At 46.5% G+C, this 24,561-nt stretch overlaps 1 protein-coding gene across 2 annotated transcripts in view; it reads right to left on the reverse strand.

Annotated features, from left to right (window-relative positions):
- The window catches only part of CNST (consortin, connexin sorting protein), a 223,419-nt gene that overhangs the window by 101,988 nt on the left and 96,870 nt on the right, over positions 1 to 24,561 (reverse strand). For both annotated transcript variants that reach the window (XM_073545130.1, XM_073545131.1), the window contains exons 4-6: positions 17,589 to 17,619; positions 16,367 to 16,453; positions 1,165 to 1,279 (exon numbers count right to left, since the gene is read on the reverse strand). In XM_073545130.1, coding sequence (XP_073401231.1) covers positions 1,165 to 1,279; positions 16,367 to 16,453; positions 17,589 to 17,619 — 233 coding nt within the window. The remainder of the gene's footprint in view (positions 1 to 1,164; positions 1,280 to 16,366; positions 16,454 to 17,588; positions 17,620 to 24,561) is intronic.

Raw genomic sequence — 24,561 nt, forward strand, 5'->3', positions numbered from 1 at the left:
AAGAGACAATCAGAATTGATCTTCTAACCTCCACTTCTCGTGCTGCACAGAAAGTGGCACAAATGTTACAAGCTCTCCGTTTCCTGTCTAATATTAGAAAGGAACTTGTCCAGTACTGAATATTCCTTTGCACCAGAGAATGCCAGCTCCTAGTGGACAGCTGCGCCTACTGCTGTGATCCTAGATTTTCTATTGCATAATGACCATTATACAGACATTTCCAGTATGTGGTGTAACACACAATCATACGGCCCTGTGATAAGAATATCAGTCTGATTTGTAGCTACCATGTAAAAGAGCAGAGAAGATGATTGACATGGGCAGACCTACTCACTGACTGACAGGCTCTCTCTGTATATATCACCTCTAAGCAGTTTCCACAAGGGCCTATAAGGGTACTGTCACACTTAGCGATGTACCAGCGATCCCGACCAACGATATGACGCGGTCAGGATCGCTGGTACATCGCTAAGTGGTCGCTAGTGAGCTGCCACACAGGCAGATCTCACCAGCGACATTGCTGGGGACGGGGGTCGCTACTTACCTGTCACACCAGGCGATCCTGACATCCTCCCGCCCGCGTCCACGTGTCGCTCGTCGTCACAGCAGGAAGCCCAGCAGAAAGCTGACGACGAGAAACGGCCCAGGACGTTCTCGCGCGATCAGCGATAACCAGCGGGGGAGCGGTCGGAGGAAAGTATCAGACATAGCGATATCGCTAGCAATATCGCTATAACGTCACAAAAACCAGTGACGTTATAGCGATATTGCTACCGATATCGCTTAGTGTGACAGGCCCTTAAGTCTTCTGACACCAGCTTAGAGGTCTGCAAAAGATGAACTTGTAAACCCAAAATCTCTAGGCAAGGAGCAACAACGCCACAACAGCTGTCTGTATATGGAGGGCTTTTCCTTTTGAAAAAGACTCTGGTTTGGCTAAATAGCCTAAATTAGGTGGTAAAATTTGTTAAACAGTTGGCAAGGATTTACATCCACGGTGTCAGATGATTGGGGGTCATTGTTCTTGTTTATTACCATCCCTACCAAATGAAAATATTTTTGGAAGCTGAACAACTTAGACAGTTTTAGGCAATATATTGGAAAACTAACATCGAAGGACAAGGAAAAGTATATATGTAAATCGATGCACAAATAAGAACTTACTCTTGATGAGATCCACATATGTTAGACAGCATTTCGAGCTCTTGGCGGCTAAGACCTTTCTCAGAGTTTTGGAATGAGGGCTGGGATGCAGACTTGGTTGTCTTCCATTTTGTCTCTGTATGGTTAAAGATATAGATATTTATATAAGAACTTCAGAAGATGCAGAAATGTGGACATAAAGCACATTTAGTTTCTATCCCCAAACTATTTTTAAGCAAATAAAACAAGAAGGAATATGGATCAGCATTTACACACCAGCAATTTATGTAAGAAGGAAGTATAAAGCCAGTAAATTATTAATAAGTCTATGGTACATTATAGTCAGCCATATGCAAAGTTTAGGCAAATAAATGTGGCTCTTTCAGGTGTATCAAACAAGTCCACACCACCTAAATGGCCCTTCCTGAATCAGTGGTAGGTCTGTCCGTGGAGTACCTCCAGCTTATTTCCACCTCCTTGAGAACTTAAAGCGATCTATGTATAAGGCTGGCTATATACATCAGACAGTGGTCGACCAAAAAGCTCTCTCCTGACCCCCAATACTTATGTATATTCGGCAGAGCGTGCAATTGTTCCAAGAAGGGTGTGGGGAGTAATGATACATTTACACTGGCCGATAACTGACCTTTGTATCCAGGCTTCCAATCACCAAATGAACTACCAAAATGTTTGTTTAAAAAAAGTTTTCGGCAGCACATGATTTTTTGTAAATAGTATATGTGCTGCAGAAAACAACGGTAATCTATGAGCAAAGAACAATTATATTAATGACCATTTGGTGCACATGGGAAGTGTGGCTGGCCTGTCTAAACAAGTCATTAAACCATGGGCAATAGGCCTACATGTATCCGATCGGAAGTCATTAACAGCCACAATCGTGTAATGTAAATGCACCACACCACAACTTATCTTCCTAACAACAAAAGGATTAGTAGAAATCCAACTGTTGGATCCTTATTACCTTGTGAACATTTCTGTGATCTCTAAGGCTGTGTGCACACGATGCGTTTTTTTAAGCGTTTCCGCAGCGTTTGAGCCGGCTCAGACGCTGCAGAAACGCTTAAAAGATGCATCAAATTAATTAGCATGCGTTTTTGGCATTCTGTGCCAATGCATGCGTTTTTAACCGCTCAGGAATCGCTTAGCGGCTAAAAACGCAGCATGCTCATTAATTTCCGCATTGCTGAGCGTTTTTAGCCATCCCCAATGATCCCAGAAATCGCGTGTCAAAAAAAGAGTCAAAAATCGCGAAAAAAACGCGCGGAAAAAGACGCGCGATTTCTGGAAAGGGGATTCTTTTCCTGAGCGTTTAAAAACGCTAGCGTGTGCACATAGCCTAAAAGTAAGAAAGCTTTTAAAAATTTTCTGGATTAAATGTGATTCTCATCCATACACTTTTGCCTTCTGTTACATTACGGTGGAGTAACTTCCCAAAAGATGCTTTGATTGCTGCCGGTGACTAATCTTTTTCTTTTATTAAAAATAAACTTGGTTTCAAGAGACCTAGCATTTACAAAATGAGTAAAGCGTGCATTAAGGGACAGGAAAAAGGAAGTGTTGATTATGGTGCAAGCAGATGCCAAGGACGTGGAGCAAGTGCAACTACATGTGTTGCCGGAACACAAGAAACAGGATCATCCACGACACATAGGTTCCTGCTTCACTTTGCAGAGAGGCACGGTGCATCACATCGGAAATCAGAGCAGTATGAACAGGTGGTCGGTTGAATAGCAGATAATGCTTCCAGCAGGCTTGGCAGCACCACACGGTCTAGTCTCACCGTCACCAGCTTAACCCCTTTCCGACATCGGGCGTACATTTACGCCAATGTCGGACTCCCTCCCTTTGATGTGGGCTCCGGCGGTGAGCTCAATCTTTCCCAGCACATATCAGCTGTTTTGAACAGCCAACATGTGCCCGCAATAGCCGCGGGTGGAATCGCGATCCAACAGCAGCTATCAACTCTTTAAATGCCTTTGTCAAACGCTGACAGCGGCATTTAACAAGCGCTTCTGCCAATCGCGTAGGAAATCTTCCTATAGGTGACCCCCGTCATGTGATCGCGGGTCACCGGTTCATTGGCATGGCAGCCAGAGGTCTCCTGGAGACCTCTGTTTGTCAGTGCCGGCTTGCTGTGAGCGCCACCCGGTGGTCGGCGCTCGTAGCAAGTGAGTAATTCTGCTGTATAGAAGCAATCTGATCATCGCCTCTATGTAGCAGAGCCAATTGGGTTATGGAAGCTTCTAGTCTCCAATGGAGACTATTGAAGCATGCCAAAAGTAAAAAAAATGTTTTTAAAAATATATATATAAAAAAAAAAAAATATAAAAAGTTTAAAATTACCCCCCTAAAAAAAAACCAAAACACATATTTGGTATCAAAGCTTTCAGAATCGCCCGACATAAGTTGGAAGGTGGAAGCTCTGCAGCACCGCCTCCGCAAAGTGGCAACAGGCTCTGCTGTAATTAATTTTTCTACAAGACAAACTGCACATCACGGTAGAGTACTTAAAGGAATAGCAGATCTGTTTTTCTGGCCGCTGAACCTCCAACCATGGTCGCGTGTGATAATGAGTATATCCTGGTGGCAGCTGTGAAGCTTAGCAAGCTCACACATGTACCATGCTCGGCACAGGTGCTCAACTTAGTGGTTCAGCTGTTTCTGAAAACATACCCAGATTTGCCAGAGCTTATGGTCAAGGTACGACGCAGCAGCGCCAATTTCTGCAAGTCGGCTACAGCTGCCACTGCTCAGGCAGTGCCAGCTCACCGACTGGTGTGCGATGTCACCATGCACTGAAACGCCACACTGCACTCGCTAACAAGGCTTTATGAGCAAAAGAGGCCAGTGTTTGAGTACCAGCTCCAACACGTCTGTCAGCATTTTGGTCAGCCTCCGCATATAACAATTCATGGGTATGGACGTCTGACATTTGTGCGGTTCTCCGAGACTTTGAGGACTTCGCAAAGATGGTGAGCGGTGATGACGCCATAGTGAGAGCAACTATCCGGCTTCAGTGCCTACTTAAAACAGTTGCTGCTAACAATTAAACAAGAAGATTTGCATGCCGACTAGGTGGGGATGGAGAAAGACATAACACAGAGATTGTAATCAGACCAGCCTCATCTCATCTGCTTAGCGCGGATTGTGTATCAATGAAAATGTGGACGCTAAGGAGGAACAGGAGCTGATGGCTATTGCAACAGAGGCTAGAAGCCACACATCCTTGGTCCCGTCTCTCCTACACGGATGGGCCGAAGAGGAAGAAAGTGAGGAAATGTAGAGTAGTCATCATGGTGGAAAAAGGGAAGTGTTTGCTGTATGCAGATTGGCACATATGGCCGACTATATACTGCTGCTTTTCCGGTGACTCTAGAGTTACATACATCTTGGCCAAAAAAAAAAAACACAACACTGGTTGCTCACTGTCCTAGACCCACTCTACAAGGATAACTTTGCACCTCTTCTTGAGGTTGAGAAGTCTTCTAAAATGGTGCCATGCCAGAAGGCCATTGTGGAAAATATACTGAAAAAATTCCCATCAGACAATGCTAGTGGCAGGATGCAAGCTTTCTTGCCCAACTAAGGAGGAGAGGCCATGGAGACATACAATAGAGGCAGGGGGGGCAGGGGTATACTGTCAATGGCATGAGTCAATTTCATGACATCAGCCCAGGGCCTGGTGACTGGGTATTTTTGACAAGGAGCGAAAAAGATTTTAAGGATGCTCATGCAATACCTGGCTGACCAAACCAGCGACCTCCCTAATTCCTCTGGGACTTTCAACTATTGGGTCTCAACTTGCCACAAGCTGTTCATCTATGCCTTGGAGGTGTTGTGCTGCCCTGCCTCTAGCGTTTTGTCTGAAGGGTTTGTTATTGCCGCCAACGGGGAGAGAGTCATAACATTCAGAAGCTTTCGCCTGTTAGATAATGCAGACATAGTCACTCAAAAAAATGAACAAAGCCTGGATTAGCTAAGTTTGCCACATAAACAGATGACAGCAGCACATAAAGTGTTTGTAATATTCAACATTTTAATTAGGCCCACCAGTTGTTGCCTTCCAGGGGTCTAGAGATGACCCCCATATTTTCTGTATGGCATTGCACTTTCTGTAAAGCCTTTATAACTGTACAAGGACATCAACTACAATTTCTAAATATTTTCCTTCAAAAAAATTTTATGGATTCAATTACTTATCTGTACAGTTTAACATAGTTACTGTTACAATACGGTGGTATCTAAAACTTACAAAAAGCATAGCAAAATATTCCAGGATTAGATTACCCATCCATATAGTATTGTGCTCTTTCGGTCACATTTTTGTGGCATATAACAGTACAAAAAAAAGGGGTTTGTAAATTTTGCTTGTTTGTTCACATTTCTCACACATTTACTATTCTGTGTTTTGGGAGTATATTTTTGTGATATATAACACTCAAAAAAAAAAAAACACCTTTAAAAATTTTGCCAGGTTACATTTCTCAGCCATGCAGTATTATGTATTCTGGGGTACATTTTGTTGGTATATAGCCCTCGAAAAACTTGTTAAAAAAATATAGACTGTGCGTGTATATTGCAGATTTGCCGCGGTTTTTATTTTTTTGCTCGGATCTGGGACAAAACCTGATGCCTGCAACGTGAATGAGAAACCTGAAGTGTCATGCACACGTTGAGTATTTTTGACCTGCAGATCTGGTACAGAACATAATCTGCAGCATATCAATTCTCTGTTAGTTTTTGACCTGTGTTTTTCACCATTGACTTCAATAAAAAATGCAGGCAAAAACATGGATTTTTGTGATAACTCACCGTAAAATCCTTTTCTCCTAGACGCTCATTGGGGGACACAGGTACTGTGGGTGTATGCTACCGCCATCTGGAGGCTGACACTAAGTAAACAACACAAGGTTAGCTCCTCTCCTGCCGTATACACCCTCGCCCCAATTGCGGGCGGAAACCAGTTTAGTGCAAAAAGCAGTAGGAGAATAACAAAAAAAAAAAAAAAATCAGCCTTAATGCAGATAACAATATATCTGGCAAAGATCCACCCTGACATTAACAAAAAATATGCACATTAAATAAACCAGAGCCAACTTGGCTAACAGGGTGGGTGCTGTGTCCCCCAATGAGCGTCTCGGAGAAAAAGGATTTTACGGTGAGTTATCACAAAAATCCATGTTTCTCCTTCATCTCATTGGGGGACACAGGTACTCTGGAACGTCCTAAAGCAGCCCCTGGGTGGGAGAATGACTCACCGTTCCAAGCTACATGCACCTCTTGTTTAAAGGTGCATCACCGCTGCTTGGAGAATCCTTCTACCCAGGCTCGCATCCGCCGAGGCCTGAGTATGGATATTATAATGTTTGGCAAATGTGTGCAGGCTGGACCAGGTTGCTGCCTTGCACACCTGTTCCGTCGAAGCCTGGTGCCGAAGCGCCCAAGAGGCGCCCACTGCCCTAGTAGAGTGCGCCTTGATCCCTGATGGAACCGGCACACCCCTGATGCGATAGGCCTCCTGAATAGTTAGACGGATCCATCTGGCTATGGTGGATTTTGAGGCTGAGAGTCCCTTCCTGCGTCCTTCAGGAAGCACGAATAGCGTGTCTGTCTGATGAAAGGGTGCCGTCTGCGACACGTACCTCCTGAGTGCTCTCACCAGCTCTAACGTGTGAAGAGCTTTTTCCATGCGATGTACCGGTGCTGGACATAACGAAGGCAAGACAATATCCTCATTAATGTGGAAAGAGGACACGACCTTTGGCAGAAAGGGGGGAGCTGGTCTAAGCACCACCTTATCCTTATAGAAGGCGAGAAACGGTGCTCGGCAAGACAGGGCCGCAAACTCCGAAACTCGCCTAATGGAAGTGATGGCTACCAAGAATACCACCTTCCAGAAAAGGTATGACAGAGAAATATCTTGCAGCGGCTCAAAAGGGGCTTCCTGTAGAACACTCAGGACCAGGTTAAGGTCCCAGGTGTCCAGCGGCGCCTTATAGGGTGGTACCAAGTGGGAGACTCCCTGGATGAAAGTCTTCACCTGCATGTTGGAAGCAATCTTTTTTCATGTTGAAGCAATCTTTTTTCCTGTTGACCAACCACCCTAAGCGGGAGAGGGTATCCAGCGTGATGCTGACGTTCTCCTTGCATGCCCGAAATGAGGGGCCCTTCACCAAGAGGTTGTCTAAGTATGGCAAGACTACTATGCTCCGAGAGTGTAAGACGGCCATCACGACTGACATCACCTTCGTGAATACTCTGGAGGCGGTGGCTAGCCCGAAGGGCAGTGCTGCAAACTGGAAATGTTGGCCATCGATGGTGAACCGTAGAAATCTTTGATGCGGAGGAAAAATGGGAACGTGCAGGTAGGCATCCTGGATGTCGACAGAGGCCAGGTATTCTCCCTGCCCCATGGCCGATATAACTGAATGGAGAGATTCCATTCTGAAATGTTTGATCCTGATGAACTTGTTCAGAAGTTTTAGATCCAAAGCCGGCCTGACTGTCCCATCCTTTTTGGGGACTGCGAACAGATTGGAATAAAAACCCTGAGCCTTTTCGTGCTGTGGTACGGGAATGATGACTCCATTGTGCTGGAGTGAATTGATGGCCCCTAGCAGTGCTTTGGCCTGGGCCTCCCCTCTGGAAAGTCGAGGCAGAAAAAAACATTTTGGGGGATACCTGATAAACTCTATCTTGTACCCCGAGGATACCAGTTCCGCCACCCATGAGTCGTGTGCTACCTTGATCCAGACATGGCAAAACCAGAGCAGGCGGCCGCCTACCCTGCTGATGTCACCTAAACGGCGCTCTGAGTCATTTAGCTGAGGCCTTCTGGGCCCTGGTTCCCCTCGGCCTGGGCTGGCGAGCCCGCATTCTCCCCAATGGGTTGGCTCTATATGAGACCTGTCGCTCCCTAACCTTAATTTGGCGACTTGGAGCGGCAGAGCTAGCTCCTGCCAACCATCCGGGGTTGTGAAAGGCCCGAAACCGTGCCGGAGCCTGACGAAACGGCTGTTTAATCTTTTGCTGCAGGAGGAAGCTACTTTTTCCCCCTGTAGCATTGGAGATTAGTTGAGCCAACCTTTCCCCGAACAGGCGGTCTCCCTGATAAGGCAGGGAAGTCAAGGACTTATTGGCAATAGAATCAGCCCGCCATGTTCTTAACCATAAGGCTCTCCTAATGGCTACCGCGTTTGCGGCCGCAAGAGCCGTACAATTGGCCGCATCCAAGGAAGCATTTATTAAGTAATCCCCAGCCATAGCAATCTGACTCGCGATTTCTGATACCTCCGCAGGCAGGTTTCTATCCTGCAAGATTTTATTTAATGACTCTGACCATGACATCATGGCCTTGGCTACCCATGTTGCCGCGAACGAGGGAGAGCTGATCCTGACGCCTCAAAAAGGGAGCGAGCTAAACTCTCTATGAGACGATCAGTGGGGTCCTTAATGGACGAGCCACTAGGTACAGATAAGGTTTTCGAGGCCAGGCGTGACACTGGTGGATCCACCACTGGCGTTTCTTCCCGGTGGCGGCCTACCCCGACGCGAAGCCGGGGGCTCAATTTATCTGGTGCCCGCCCAGCTGCCTCTCCTCTCTCCGGCGGAGGGCGGGCCGGCGGAAGTCCCGTCACAAGGGCCTATCACCGGCCGAAGCTGTGGGCTGGCTTTTTAAGAATCCGCCCGCGGGGGGGGGGGGGACAGGCCCACAACCCGAGGACGGCGACGGAAAGTACCCGGCTCTATACATGATCTCGGACAAGCGGGGGCTGACTGGAACAGCTTCCGTCCCGCTGTCCGGGGGGGCAAGACAAGGGACTGTTGGAAGCGCTGGACCCTGCTACCGCATGAAGCGCTCCACCTGGCCGCCACCTGCCAAGAACTCCTCGGACGCCACAGAGCCCTCCCCGCTGCCTGTACCTCCATCCGTGCCCTGGATACTGACGCCTTGATCAGACCAGGTAGAGGGAAGGGGGGTGATATCCAGGACGGTGCAGGCACCCTAGCTCCGTCACCTTCCAGGGCTGAGGAGAGGGACCATCCACCGCCTTGCAGCACCGCCGTCTAGCGTTGGTGGAGCAGTGGGGGCCGCACGGACTAGTCTTGGGCCTCTGTGCAGCCCATGGTTTCCATACCTAGGGGTGGCCATTGCTAAGTCCGGCCTCGTGTCCCACGTCACGGAAGAGGATACGTGGAGGGATACTCGCATGTACTCGCCCGTTGATGGTTTGGGGAAATCGGACCCTTTCAATAGGATTTGTTGCCCCTGTCTAATCGACCTAGAAAAAATAAAATAATAAGATAAAATAAAAAAAGAAGTCTGAGGAAAATGGCCCAGATATGTCCCACGGTGCGGGAAAGGATACGTGGAGACGATACTCAACACGTGCTTGCCCGATGTTGGTTTGGGGAGATCGGCCCCTTTCAATAGGGTCCGTCGCCCCTGTCTTATCTTCATAGAAAAAGAAGTCTGGAGAGACCCAGACACATGTGCCTCCAAAGACACTAAGCAAAAAAAAACTGTTTTCCGAACGCAATCAGGGCGAGGGTGTATACGGTGGGGGAGGAGTTAACCTTGTGTTGTTTACTTAGTGTCAGCCTCCAGATGTCGGTAGCATACACCCACAGTACCTGTGTCCCCCAATGAGACGAAGGAGAAATGCAAATTTTTGCAGCTGAGTTTTTCCTGCCAAGAGATGCAGAACTGGTGCAGAAATTTTATTCAATGCACATACCCTTATTGATAATAGATATTGCTCACCCATAGACTATTCCATGGTCTGGAGTTACTGTGTGACTAGATGGCTGCCTGGCACAGCTGATCGCTGCCTGGCACAGCTGTGCCAGGCAGCGATCTTGTCACACAGTAACGCTGCTTCTCCTCTGATCATCTGTCAGTGTGAGATCAGAGGAGAAGTCGCGTTATTATGTGCCAGGCAGTGATCTTGTCACATAGTAACGCTGCTTCTCCTCTGATCATCTGTCAGTGTGAGATCAGAGGAGAAGTGGCGTTACTATGAGTCAGATCGCAGGGCAGCGATCTTGTCACAAAAAGAAAAAAAAAAGTAAAGAAAAAAAAAAGCAGGTACGCAGGTTAGGGCTAGGGTTATGGGTGTGTTGGTGTTAGGTTTGTGGTTAGGGTTACGGTTAGGCTTGGGATTAGGGTTAGGGGTGTGTTGGGGTTAGGGTTGGAATTAGAATTGGGGCTTTCCACTGTTTAGGTACATCAGGGGCTCTGTAAACGCAACATGACACCCGCAGACCATTCCAGAACGTCACTACTTCCCTTCCGAGCCCCACCGTGTGCCCAAACAGTAGTTTTCTTCCACATATGGGGTACCAGTGTACTCAGAATAAATTGGACAACAACTTTTGGGGTCCAATTTCTCCTGTTACCCTTGTGAAAATAAAAAATTGGGGGCTAAAAGATCATTTTGTGGAAAAAAGTGATTTTTTATTTTCATGGCTCTACGTTATAAACTTCTGTGAAGCACTTGGGGGTTCAAAGTGTTCACGACACATCTAGATAAGTTCATTAAGGGGTCTAGTTTCCAAAATGGGGTCACTTGCGGGGGGTTTCCACTGTTTAGGTACATCAGGGGCTCTCCAAATGCGACATGGCATCCGATCTCAATTCCAGCCAATTCTGCATTGAAAAAGTCAAACGGCACTCCTTCCATTCTGAGCTCTGCCGTGTGCTCAAACAGTGGTTTAGCCGCACATACGGGGTATCGGTGTATTTTGGAGAAATTGTACAAAAAATTTTGTGGTTCATTTTCTCTTTTTACACTTGTGAAAATAAAAAAAAATGGTTCTGAAGTAAAATGTTTGTGAAAAAAAGTTAAATGTTTATTTTTTCCTTCTACATTCCATTCATTCATGTGAAGCACCTGAAGGGTTAATAAACTTCTTGAATGTGGTTTTGAGTACATTGAGAGGTGCAGTTTTTAGAATGGTGTCACTTTTGGGTATTTTCTGTCATATTGACCCTCCAAACTCACTTCAAATGTGAGGTGGTCCCTAAAAAAAATGGTGTTGTAAATTTTGTTGTAAAAATGAGAAATCGCTCGTCAACTTTTAACCCTTATAACTTCCTAAAAAAAAAAAAAATTATGTTTCCAAAATTGGGCAGATGTAAAGTAGACATGTGGGAAATGTTATTTATTAACTATTTTGTGCGATATCACTCTCCGATTTAAGGGCATAAAAATTAAAAGTGTGAAAATTGCAAAATTTTCGCCAAATTTCGATTTTTTTAACAAATAAGCGCATTTCATATCTAAGAAATTTTACCACCATCATGAAGTACAATATGTCACGAGAAAACAATGTCAGAATCAGCAGGATCCGTTGCAGCGTTCTAGAGTTATGACCTCATAAAGTGACACTGGTCAGAATTGAAAAAATTGGCCCGGTCACGAAGGCAAAAACAGGATCGGGTGCGAAGGGGTTAAAGGGGAAAAGTGTGACACCATTGTTCTCTGCAGTGATCTGGGAGCTAGAGATGCTTCCAGGTGTCTTCCACATGCTGTTCTCCATCTATTCAGCACTTTTCCCATCCATTTGAACATTTTCACTGCCCCCCCAGACCTCTTTGTAGGGTCTGCCGGAAAAAACTCGGCTTTCCCATTGACTGACATTACTCTCGTTGCTTGAAACGAGGATATGAGTATTAGGAATTGCTTGTTTTGAGTAACGAGCACCTAAGCATTTTAGTGCTCGCTCATCTCTAATAATAACACCTCAGCAACCAAAAGGCACACACCAACGCCAAGCCCAAACGTCAATGGGCGAGGAAGGAGACAAACAGGAGGACTTGACCTAGAGACAGGTCTCTGATCAGCTTTTACAATCTATTTCCATCTCTAAAGCCTCACTGACAAGGAAAAAAGGTACACTAGTAGGTGGGACTCCTTCGACAGGATATGCAAGCCTTGAGGGGTCATATTACTGAGGCTGAAGCCAGGATATCTTGTTTGCAGGATAAAATGTCACCAATGGACACTAACAAAAGTGGCACGTTCTGTAAATCCCAAGCAACAGAAGGTTGTGACGTCCGTCTGCGAGTCTGTGCTGCAGTAAGACAGCACCCCGAGCAACCCCGATACCCTTTACCCCTATACAGGGATCTGGATTTACAGCAGGGCCCAGGAGGTAGCTGTCTGAACAAGAGCAGTGGACCAGAGCAGGACGGTCGCCAGAAAGGGGTTAAAAAAAGGGACCAAAAGCGTAGTCAGGAATCCAAGTCTAAACCGGGTGGGCAGCAGAGGTACAAAAACGGCAGACAGTAGCAGAGTCAAATCCAGGCCAAGGTCAGAGTCATAAACCGGGATGGAGGCAGAGTTACAAAATCGTTAGGCAGTCGCAGCCTCAAAAACCAGGCCAAGGTCAGAGTCGTAAACCAGGAGGGTGGCAGAGGTACAAAATCGTCAGGCAGGAGCAGAGTCAGAAATCCAGGCAAAGGTCAGAATCAAAGATAGCAAATAAACTAGCACACTGGGGAAACCAAGACTATATCTGGCGGCTTGCAAGGCAGGCCTCAAGGTATTTGAAGGATCAGGCTATCCCTCACAGGTTCACAGTCTGATGATGTCATTTGGATCGCCCCCAGGACCAGGCCAGATGGTGATGCACCAACCCTTTCATGACTGACAGAGGAGCGGAGCCGGCGCCCACTAGATGCCTGCACAGGAGCCCCTTCTCTGTCACCACCATCCACGGGGAAACCACGGCGCCTCCTAGTGGCCGAGGCAGGAACAGCCGTCCCCGAGTCGGACGGTGACGTGACCGCCCGACACCTCTCAGTGGTTGAGAACGGAACAGCAGTCCCTGTATCTGACGGCGACGTGACAGTCCGGCGCCTCCCAGTGGCCGAGGCAGGAACAGCAGTCCCTGTATCTGACGGCGACGTGACATTGGCAAGACGACCTGGAAAATCGGTTACATCGTAACAGATGTATTAATGGCCTGCCTGAATGCGCAGAAGAACAACCTGACATTTTCTAGAGAATGGGTCAAATCAAACTTGGGTGACAAATTCTCCTCAACATTTGCAGAGGAACGGGAGCATGGAGTCCTGTCAAAACTTCTTCCTCAGGGTGCCCTTCCATGTCCTTTGTTTTCAGTAAAAAGCTGGAAGGAAATAATAGTGCAATAGGGTCTTAACTGGGTATTAGGAGATAAATTCTATTCAGATTTACTTACCAGACAGAGCCCTGACATAGGCTCATAGCAATGCAAGCTGCTGCAGATCCACCGGTCTACTCGTGACCAGCCAAAGTATAAAAAAAAAAAAAAATGGGATAAAAAGGTGGATTCCTCTCTGCGCCGCTTGAAAGATAGAAGTCCAAATAGATAATCCAATGAAAATGTGGTTTTATTCAATGCGTTTCGGAGCACTATGACTCCATCAGGAAATCACAATAGTATGACATACTATTGTGGTTTCCTGATGAAGGAGTCATTCTGTGTGCATTTCTATCTCTGTATTCTATCTAATAATTTAAAAAAAAAAAAAAAAACATGGGTAAAAAACATGGAAATGTGTATTTCAGACCATAGCCCAGTAGTGCTCAAGCTTACATTTGACCAGACGATACATTGACCTCTATGGAAGTGAAACTAATTTTGGCTTAAGCTAGTTGGCCCAAATGAAAGATGAACAGACCAGCTGGTCTGCTTTACAGCGGCCCACCCAAAACTTCGTAATAGCAATATATTCTGGGATAACCTCTAAGGTACGCTTTCAGTGTGTCTTTCCTCAATGATATATAGAAATCGAGTCACATCTTAGGAAGAAACAGATATTGAACTTAAATTGAGGGAAATTGAAAAATATATATCTAACCGCTCCAGTGAAAATAGATTGGCATTGCTACACTCTCAGGCTTTATACCCAGCTTATAGATTCCAAATCCAAAACACAAACTGTTTTTTTTACGTGACAATCGTACTTTGAAATGGGGAATCAGTGAAGCAAATTATTGGCATTCATGATTCGTCAACACAACGCCTCCAGTACCATACTTAAAATTCGAGAACTTGATGGCACTATAGTTATGTCTGCTGAGGAAATCGTCCACCGATTTCAGAATTATAAATCATTATACGAGTGGTCTACCGCCTCAATGCATTAACCTAACTATCCGTGTGACCCATTCAAATTTTTTTTTTACCATATTCAGGTTCTTCGCATCATGTTCTCACATGCTTTATGCATTTAATAGCCCTCTGTGTCTGTACTGTTATATATTTAGGCTGATAACCGGTTCATGCAGCAACAGGAACAACCGATTCGTACACTATGGCTGGTCCAAACAATAAAAGCAATTGTTACCACCCACCTTTTGTGTCTCCCCTTTTCCTCATAGATTGTAAGCTTGTGAGCAGGGCCCTCATTCCTCTTGGTATCTGTTTTGATCTGTGTGTTTATTGTTATGCTGTAATGTCTATTGTCTGTACAAGTCCCCTCTATAATGTAAAGTGCCACGGAATATGTTGGCGCTATAGAAATTAAATTATTATTATTATATGAGTCTAAAAGTAACTATACAGTGGCAGACTGCCTCTCCTACCTTTCTGATCTGAAGTGCCCAGAACTGAATTATTCCCAACACTCCGTTCTGCTTATAGAAATAAGCAAATGCGGCTATTACTGATATCGCCTCTGGTAAAGCGTCGGGACCAGACGGTTTCCCCCTCGAACTCTATGGTAGATATGAAGATACCCTGGAGCCTCTTCCCTTGAAAGTATTCTCGCAGACTTCTCAAGAGTGTTAGTTGCTAGACTCCTTTTATGATGCAAAATATATTAGTCCTGAAGAAGGAGACGAAAGACCCATTAGACTGTGGATCTTAAGGCCCCGTTAGTGTGACAATCTAATAGACGCTACTGCGCTACTGCTACTTTCTCCAACAAGATGGCACCTGCCCCTGAAGAAGAAGCGTTACGCTTCGAAACGCGTAGGGATTAAAGGGTTAACTTTTTTAACCTTGTGTGGTTATTGAATTCGTCTGGCAGCGCACTCAAAGTCCAAGAATTTATTCCTTATTGAATACATGTGCTTATAGGGAGAGACCTGTCACTCCCGCTCTACGGGCAGGAAAAACTGCCAGGGACCCGTCTGTCCAAATAGTCTACAGTGTGGCAGCTATAAGGCTGTGTGCCCACGTTGCGTTTTTTAAGTGTTTTTGCCGCTTTTTTCCCGCAGCAAAACACATCCCATGCAATCCTATGGGATTCCGCAGTTGCTGTGCCCATGCTGGGGATTTTACCGCTGCGGAATCGCATAGTGGTAAAATCCCCAGCATGTTCATTATTTATGCGGAATTGCGGTGATTCCACAGCCATAGGATTGCATTGAAACGCTCACTTTAAGTATGTGGCTATGCCTACCATACGTAAAGTGAGCGCTTCATGTGCGAATGGTACCCAGGGTCTGGAGGAGAGGAGGCTCTCCTCCATGCCCTGAGTACCATAATCCTGTAAAAAATAGAATTAAAATAAAAATAGGGATATACTTACCCTCTCTGATGGCCTCCGGAGTCCTTCCCGCCTCTCAGCCACGCTGACAGCATCTTCCGTTCCCAGGGATGCATTGCACGAATCAAACCAGATGACGTTACGGTCGCGTGACCGCTACGTCATCTGAGTTGATTCTCGCAATGCATCCCTGGGAACGGAGCTTGCCGGCAGCGTCGCTGAGGGCCAGGGGCCAACAGACGTCAAGTATAGCCCTATCTTTTTTTTTAATTATTTTTTACATCCTATCTTTTACCATTAATGATGCATAGGCAGCATCAATAGTAAAAAGTTGGTCACACTTGTCAAGCACTATGCTTGAGTCAAAAATACCTGGCTGAGATCATACCGCCAGTGCCCGATACATCCTGCACACGGATTCGGCAGCATGAACCAGCTGTCAATAAATTTAAATAATCCCACTTGCAGGAGATTTTTTCTATACGTTTAATTTATACAGTTTGTGGTTGACACACTTCTGTGGCTACAATGTCAGGGTCTCAGCATGGAGGGGCAGCGGACAGTTACTTGGCATCCAGAAAACATAAAAAAGTGGAATTCAAACAAAAACACAGTGATCCACAATGGCATTTGTTACATAAGTAGCATGTGAGCGGCATCTAATTACTAAACTCCATTTGGCAAAGAACTAGATGAACAGAGTCATCACTTACTCACCCCACTGCTCCTGAATGGCAGACAGATTTGCTAGTAACTGCTCGTGATAGACTCGCTCCAGCTGGATGAATTGCATGGCTTTTTCATCTGATTGAGCAGTCAAGAATCATCTCCTTGTACTGATAGTTATGAGCCGCAGTAAGGTGTTATATAACATGTCCTAAATACTAGCGCTCAAACTAATATAACACACAACTGAAAATCTCAGCATTGCTTAAGTCTACAATTGGTTGTCCCAACTTAGCAAGTAGTAAACTGCCGATTCCTGGGGACCCCAAACCCATCCCAAGACACAGGCTCCAGTTTAACTCATTCATTGCCTTATGCCTGCCAATCAAGGCGTTAGATTTCCCTCTAGTGGCCAGCTACTTCTGCAGGAGATTAGCTGCTAGCAGAGGCATGCTCAGTGAATGAACATCTTTGGGGACTTTATTTTGTATTATTTTTTTTTAGCAGTGAGCTCATTCCTAATGGTCTGTCAGGGAGTTTGTAACTGTTATTCATCTTTCCTGACCTGCTCTCAGCTGATGTATGACCATAGACCATAATCAAGGAACCTATGAATACAAATGGTGCAACATGTTTAACAAAACCCAAATTAAAAAAAGAACTTTTATCTCAAAATATATGCATTTAAGTTAAGAAAAAAAATTGTCCCCAAAAGGTGGACAGCCTGTTTGCCTTTTAGGCTGTGTTCGCACACAGCGTTTTTTTAGCGGTTTTTACCGCGGTTTTCACTATAAAACCACTATAAAACCGCTAAAAATAAGCTACACAGTCATTTCTATGCATTTTGCACTTTGTGTGCACATTGATGCGTCTTTTACCGCGAAAAAACCGCATCGCGGTAAAAACCGCAGCATGCACATTAATTTTGCGTTTTTTCCGCGGTTTAGGCTTCTCCCATGCTTTTAGAAACCGCTGCGGTAAAAAACGCATCAAAAACGCATCAAAACCGCGCAAAAAACGCGCAAAAAAAACGCCGCGGAAAAATAGGTGCGGTTTCTGGGAAGGGATTCAGGTTTTTGTGCAGAAATTTTCTGCAACGTGTGCACTTACCCTTAGGATTCACCTGCAGTGGCCATAAGTAGAATTATCCATAAACATCAATAATTTACCTAAACATGTGACCAAGCCAGGAATATCTACGGTAGGTGTACTAGCTGCCAAAGTCACCAATGTACTAGAGTTAATAGAAAGTATTTAAAAGTAAGAAGGATACAGTCTTCTTCCTGAAAATAGGTCTCTGCGATCTAAGGAGAGAAAACATAGCCGTATACTGAACAGAACGACAATGTGTGGCACATAATACCTATGCCCAGCTCTTTGCATCTGAGCCCAATACAGAAGTAACATGCAATTGCTGTAGTCTCACCTACCTCAGCGTCACATTTTATATAACAAAATTGATAGTGTATATTTTTTTCTAAATAATTCTTGAATTAGTAAACATATTCAGTTTAGGAATTTAATTAATCTGGATTCATCTGCTTTACATCCCAAGTGAGACAGGTGCGCAATTTTGTCATGAAGTTACCAAGAATTTTTTGCTATGCCAAGTTATTCAGAAAATACACAGTCATCACCCATTCAGGGGAGGTCATCACTATGTCACAACTGCCCCAATCCTATCAAGTGACCTCCGAACTAATCCACCATAATCGAGCCTCTCTCCAGGAGTCACACAGGGGTGTGGGAACCACTCACTTGTGTCCGGTCATATTGGAGCTCCATTCTCCTAATTGGTCAAGAGCTCAGCATTCAAATCCACATCAATCCACAAGCTATTAGGAACAGCTTCCTCCTTCCATACTGAGTCTCTATAAGCATCTGCAGGCTTTAACCATGTGGAGAAATACTCCTTACTAGAATATGAAAGGAAACTTGTTACCGGGTTTTTACTATGTAATCTGAGAGAACCATGATGTAGGGTCAGAGACCCTGAGAGATACCCTAGGCTACTTACTGTAGTTTTGATAAAAGCCCTGTTTTCTCTGCTGCAGATTTAGCAGTTCTCTGAATGCTGAGATATGTATAACTCCACCCACAACCCTGATTGGCAGCTATCTGTGTACACTGAATAGGCAGAAACCTGCCAATTGGTTGTTGGGGCGCAGTGAGACTACATGGCAGCAGGTTTCTAGTCCTTTAGTGGCAATCTCCTGGTGAAACAACAGTAAAATGGAAATACTACAGCAAGGAGCCCAGCATGTGACACATTACTGGAATCAGAGTCTCTGTCTCTACAACATGCTGCTCTCGAATTAGAAGGTTAAGGCCAACACAACTCAGCATATTAGTATATAAAATATTTTATCTGAGACATCCGATAATTACCAACAAAAATAAATATGGTGCACTGAAGTCTCATAAAACATAGCTTTTAGTGAAATAATGAATATAAAAAAACACTGGAGATAAAAAAAATTGTAACACAAAGTTGGACCACATGTACAAAAAGTATTAAGTTACGTACCGGTAACGGTATTTTTCGGAAGCCCATGACAGCACCACGAGAGAGGGGATCCGCCCTTTAGGAACAGGAAACCTACAGATACAAAAAGGGCGGCACCTCTCCCACGCATCAGTTGGTTTACAGAGCTTGAGAGGCTACCATGGTTAGTACACAACATATAATATATACAACCTATCTACCCTATATAGCAGAAATATATATATAATTTTTTACACCATCTCCCACATACCGTAAATTGTGGACAATCTTCTAAAGGAGTGCACCCCTATATGTGAACAAGGGAGGGAACTAAGGGTGCTGTCATGGGCTTCCGAAAAATACCGTTACCGGTACGTAACTTAATACTTTATTCGGACTCCCATGACAGCACCACGAGAGAATTACAGAGATGTAAACTAATTTAGGGCGGGACTACAGCCTGCAGCACCCTTAGCCCGAAGGTGAGATCTGAAGAGGCACCCATATCTAATCGATAGTGGTTAAAAAAGGTGGAAGGAGATGACCAGGTGGCCGCTTTACATATCTGATCAATTGACACTCCAGATCTTTCTGCCCAAGATGATGCCATGGCACGAGTGGAATGCGCCCTCAGGTTCTGCGGAGCCGGACCTCCACCTGCTGTGTAGGCAAGAGAGATAGCCTCCCTAATCCACCTTGCTAATGTGCGTTTCGATACCCTACAACCTTTCCTGGGACCTTGGAAGGATAGGAATAATGCATTCTCCTTCTTCCAAGGATCCGTGGCTGCTAAATATTTAAGTAAGCATCTCCTAATATCTAATGCCTGAAGTTTTTGCTCCTTAGGGTTGGTCGGATTAGGGAGGAAGGAAGGCAGAACTATCTCTTGTGTCCTGTGAAATTGTGATGCTACCTTGGGAAGGTATGCTGGATCTGGCCTGAGGATTACTCTATCCTGTAAGAACTCTGTGTAAGGGGGCAATCTGGAAAGTGCCTGTATGTCGCTCACTCTACGTGCGGATGTTATCGCCACTAGAAAAGCTGCCTTAAGAGAAATAATCTTTAATGAGGCCGATTCCAGAGGTTCAAATGGTTTTTCTGTCAAGTCCGTAAGGACTAAATTTAAGTCCCAAGGTACACATCTGTCTTTGTGTATGGGTCTCGATCTAGCCGCTGCTTTGATGAACCTTGCTACCCAATAGTTATTGGCAATATCACATGCAAACAAGGCCCCTAAGGCTGAAACTTGTACTTTTAATGTACTTGTGGAGAGACCCAATTCGAGACCCTTCTTGAGAAATTCCAGAATGTGTTTCGTGGGAATTCCGTCTCTGGCGTCAAACTGAAAGGTGGACAGGAATCGCTTCCAGGTCCTAGCATAAATGTTAGTGGTAGTCAATTTCCTGCTTTTTAGGAGGGTATCAATTAACTTCTTGGAGAATCCTCTAACAGTGACCTTTCAAAGACCACGCCGTCAAATGGAGTCTCGCTACTTGTGGGTGGCTGACTGGCCCCTGGTAGAGGAGATCCGGAAGGTTCGGCAGCACCCAGGGATCGCATACAGACATGGTCCTCAACCATGCAAACCAGGTCCTCCTGGGCCAAAAGGGGGCAATTAATATGACTCTTGCCCGATCTTCCCTGATCTTCCTTACTACCAGAGGTAGAAGATTTAATGGCGGGAAGGCGTATGCCAGAGAAAAGTTCCATCTTATCAGGAGGGCGTCCACTGCTAGTGGATTTTCCCTGGGATTCAGAGAGCAGAACGATTTTTCTTTTCTGTTTTCTCTGGTGGCAAAGAGGTCTACCTCTGGCCGACCCCATCTGCGGACAATCTGGTGGTAAATATCCCTGTTCAAAGCCCATTCTCCTTGCTTTAGAGCCTTGCGGCTTAGAAAGTCTGCCTTTACGTTGTCTTTCCCTCTGATGTGGAGCGCCGTCAAAGATAGAAAACTTCCCTCTGCTATTTGAAGGAGACGTTCTGTTGTCCGCATCAGGGCGTCGGAGCGGGTTCCACCTTGGTGGTTGATATATGCTACCGCTACCTGGTTGTCCGAGAGTATCCTCACGTGATGGTACATAATGAGTTTTTTGACTGCCTGCTCTATCGCCAATAGCTCTCTTTGGTTGGATGAGATCTCCGTATCCGAATCCCACTGTCCCTGTACCACTATGTCCCCCATATGGGCCCCCCAACCGAAGGGACTAGCGTCTGTGGTTATAACACGGGTTATCTGCGTTATCCAGGGCACCCCTGAGGCTAGGTTCTCATCATCGAGCCACCATCTAAGCGATGTGACAGTCGAGGGGCTTAGCAACAGTTGACCTTGTAAGGAGTGTCTTAAGGCCCTGCTATTAAATAGGACATCCTTCTGAAGGGCTCTAGTATGGAATTGTGCCCACCTAACTGCTGGGATGCATGAGGTTAGAGATCCCAACAGGGACATGGCCTGTCTGAGGGTCATAGAAGGATTATCAACCGCCCGAAGAACCTGCTGCTGTATCTTTTGCATTTTATCCAATGGCAACAGACACTGCTGAGTTTCTGAATTTAATAGTAAGCCTAGAAACTTTTGTATTTTTGAGGGCTGGAGTCGGGATTTCTCGTAGTTTAATATCCATCCGAGGTTTTCTAACCTGGACTTAGCTCTTTCTATCTGGGATGTACAATGGCCCCCTGATTTTCCTACAATTAAAAAATCATCCAAATATGGAACAATCAGGATGTCCACCTCCCGTAAATGCGCCATCACTTCGGCCACTATCTTTGTAAATACCCGGGGCGCTGCTGAGAGACCAAAGGGAAGGGCTCTATATTGATAATGACGGACTGTGCCGTCTATTGAAACCGCCACCCTCAGGAACTGCTGGAAGTCTGCATGGATAGGTACATGATAGTACGCATCTTTCAAATCTATGACTGCCATAAAACACCCTTTAAACAATATTTTTATTGTCGTATTGATGGACTCCATCTTAAAAGTACGGTTCACCAAAAACTTATTAAGGAAACGTAAGTTAATGATCGTTCTAAATGTCTTATCAGGTTTTTGGATCAGGAATAAGGGAGAGTAGAACCCTCTTCCTCTCTCAGCTTCCGGAACCTCTATCAAGACGTTTTTCTGGCATAGGCTCAAGACCTCCGCTTCTAAAGCTGCTTGTTCAAGGGGTGAAGATCTTAAAGGAGTGGATTTAAAGGTATCCCGCGGGACCTGGGTAAACTCCAATCTAAGCCCGGTGGATATTACATTGCGCACCCAGTCACTATTTGTAATCTGTGACCATGCCGGAAGGAAGGATGATAGTCTACCTCCCACGGGAATTGCTAGTCATTGATTCTGTCTCTTTTGATCTCTAGACGAGCGTCTAAACATGTAGCCCGTACCTCTTCTCCTTCTATCTTCCCATCTGGGACGGTCTCTAGTAGGCGAAGAATTGGGCCTTCTCCCCAGACGGAATCTCCTTCTACCAAAATGGGCGTCGGTAGGATGTAGGCCAGAGATTTGGGAATTTTTTCTTGTCGTCCCCAGCCTTGTCAAGCAGTTCGTCCAGGACTGCGCCGAACAAATATTCCCCCTCACACGGAATAGTACAAAGCTTCGCCCTGGTCTGAATGTCTCCCTGCCAGCACTTTAGCCACAGGGCTCTACGAGCCGCATTAGAGAGACCTGCTGCTCTGGCTGCCATTCTTACTGCATCCGCCGAGGCATCTGCTAGGAAGGCTGCTCCCTCTTGGATTGTTGGTAGGGCCCCAAGAATTGTTTGTCTTGACGTACCCTGTTTTAATTGTGACTCCAACTGGTCCAACCAGACCATCATGGACCTAGCTGTGCATGTTGACGCCACTGCTGGTCTTAAGGAACCGGCTGCCATCTCCCAAGTATTCTTAAGGAAGGTGTCTGCCTTCCTGTCTAGGGGATCTTTAAGGGATCCCATGTCCTCAAAGGGCAGCGAGGATCTTTTCGATGCCTTTGCAATGGCCGCATCTAATTTGGGGGCCTTGTCCCAAGTATTTACTGCCGGATCGTCGAAGGGATATCTGCGTTTGAGGGCTGGTGGTAGCGACCCTCTTTTATCCGTTTTTTTCCACTCTCTGTGGATTAGATCCTGGATCTTCTGATTTAACGGGAATACTCTAGGCTTCCTCTGCCCCAGCCCCCTGAACATGACATCCTGCATGGATAATTGGGGCTTAGGCTCCTCTACTTCCATTGTCCCTCTGACTGCTTTGACCAGCTTGTCTACCCGGTCAAGAGGCAGACAAAACCGCCCAGAGTCCTCTTCTTCTGAGGAGGACGAGGGAGATGAAGCCTGGGAGTCTCTACTTCTCCTCCATTCTGCCGAGGAATCGGACTCCACCGGGACCCCGCCCTTTATAGTTTCCGGCTGGGACAGTGACTTTAGGGTTTCCTTCATTTCTGCCCTAACAATGTCTCTCAAACTCGCTGCTACCGCGGGCGACTCTTCCGCCACTGTCTGCTGAATACAGGGGGGGCACAATCTTTTGGGGCATGAGTCCGGTAATGGGCATGCACAGAGTGCGCATTCCCTGTGTTTAGTTTTACCTGAAGCCTTCTTCCCCTAGAATAAAGCACAGAAGGGGGGCCCCGTCACTGAGTGAGCTTTCACGAAGATCACTTACCAGTGCCACTATCAAGTACCGGAGGATGAGGGGGATTCTTCTCAGCCGATGCTCCTGTCTGCTTAGAGGAGCTTTTATGGCTGGACTGGTCATTTCGTCCCGCACGTTCACTGTCACGTGATTCTTTCTTTTTCTGCTTGACCTGCCGAAGGTCATCCAGGGGCGGCAGAGATGTTTGTCGCTGCTGCCGTCGTTGCTGCTGCTGCCGCCGCTGCCGCTCCTGCTCGCTCTCCATTACTGCTCGCAATAATGTGGCCAAGGCAAGGCACCCTGCCCGTGTCCTGCCTATATACCCCTCCTCCGGACAGCAGTATGCGTGCCGCGCCCCTCCCCCCCTAATAGGGCTCCCTTCCCCAGCTAGCGCCGCACCGGGCCGGAGAGCCGACGCTCATCGGCGTTTGCGATGGGCGCCGCCATCTTGTTTTTCTCGCGCATGCGCAGTGGCGCCGCCGACCCGGAAGCACCTCCTCCAGCCGCCCCCTGACGTCACCGCGACCCCGCCCGACCGGAAGTCACGCGGGACGCCCGGGAGCTTCGGGATACCGCGCTCCCCGGTCGCAGCTTCCCTCGCAGCGCGCCGGCCACCGCACCAGCGCCGCCGGATCCGGGGGCCCCCGGGGGGAAACATACTCACCGGCGGCGGCCTTTATTCTGGAGTCGGACATCCTCCGGACGCCGCTCCCTGCTGACTACGCCACCGCCGTGCTACCCATCCTGGGCCGCCGTGGCGTCTTCCAGGGATCCGCACCAGGCCGAGGTAGGAGACCCCCCCGCTACCTGTATCGGCCGGCCGGCCTGGGATCCTGGTCTTCTGTAGGATCCCGTCCCTTCAGGAACAGGAAACCAACTGATGCGTGGGAGAGGTGCCGCCCTTTTTGTATCTGTAGGTTTCCTGTTCCTAAAGGGCGGATCCCCTCTCTCGTGGTGCTGTCATGGGAGTCCGAATAAATAAGTGTACACTAAAATGTATTTTGCTTGGTCACAGAATAGGTTTTCCTGTGCCTATGCACGTCCCTTAAAAGAAGCTAGGGTGAAACGTGCATTGGGGCACCAGGACTCCCTGTCATTACATTCTTTCCTACTATAACATGTAAGAGCTTCGGCTTCCGCCCCCTACAT

The sequence above is a fragment of the Dendrobates tinctorius genome, unplaced genomic scaffold, assembly GCF_039654945.1.
Source record: "Dendrobates tinctorius isolate UK_male_01 unplaced genomic scaffold, ASM3965494v1 ptg000140l, whole genome shotgun sequence".
Lineage (NCBI taxonomy): Eukaryota > Metazoa > Chordata > Amphibia > Anura > Dendrobatidae > Dendrobates > Dendrobates tinctorius.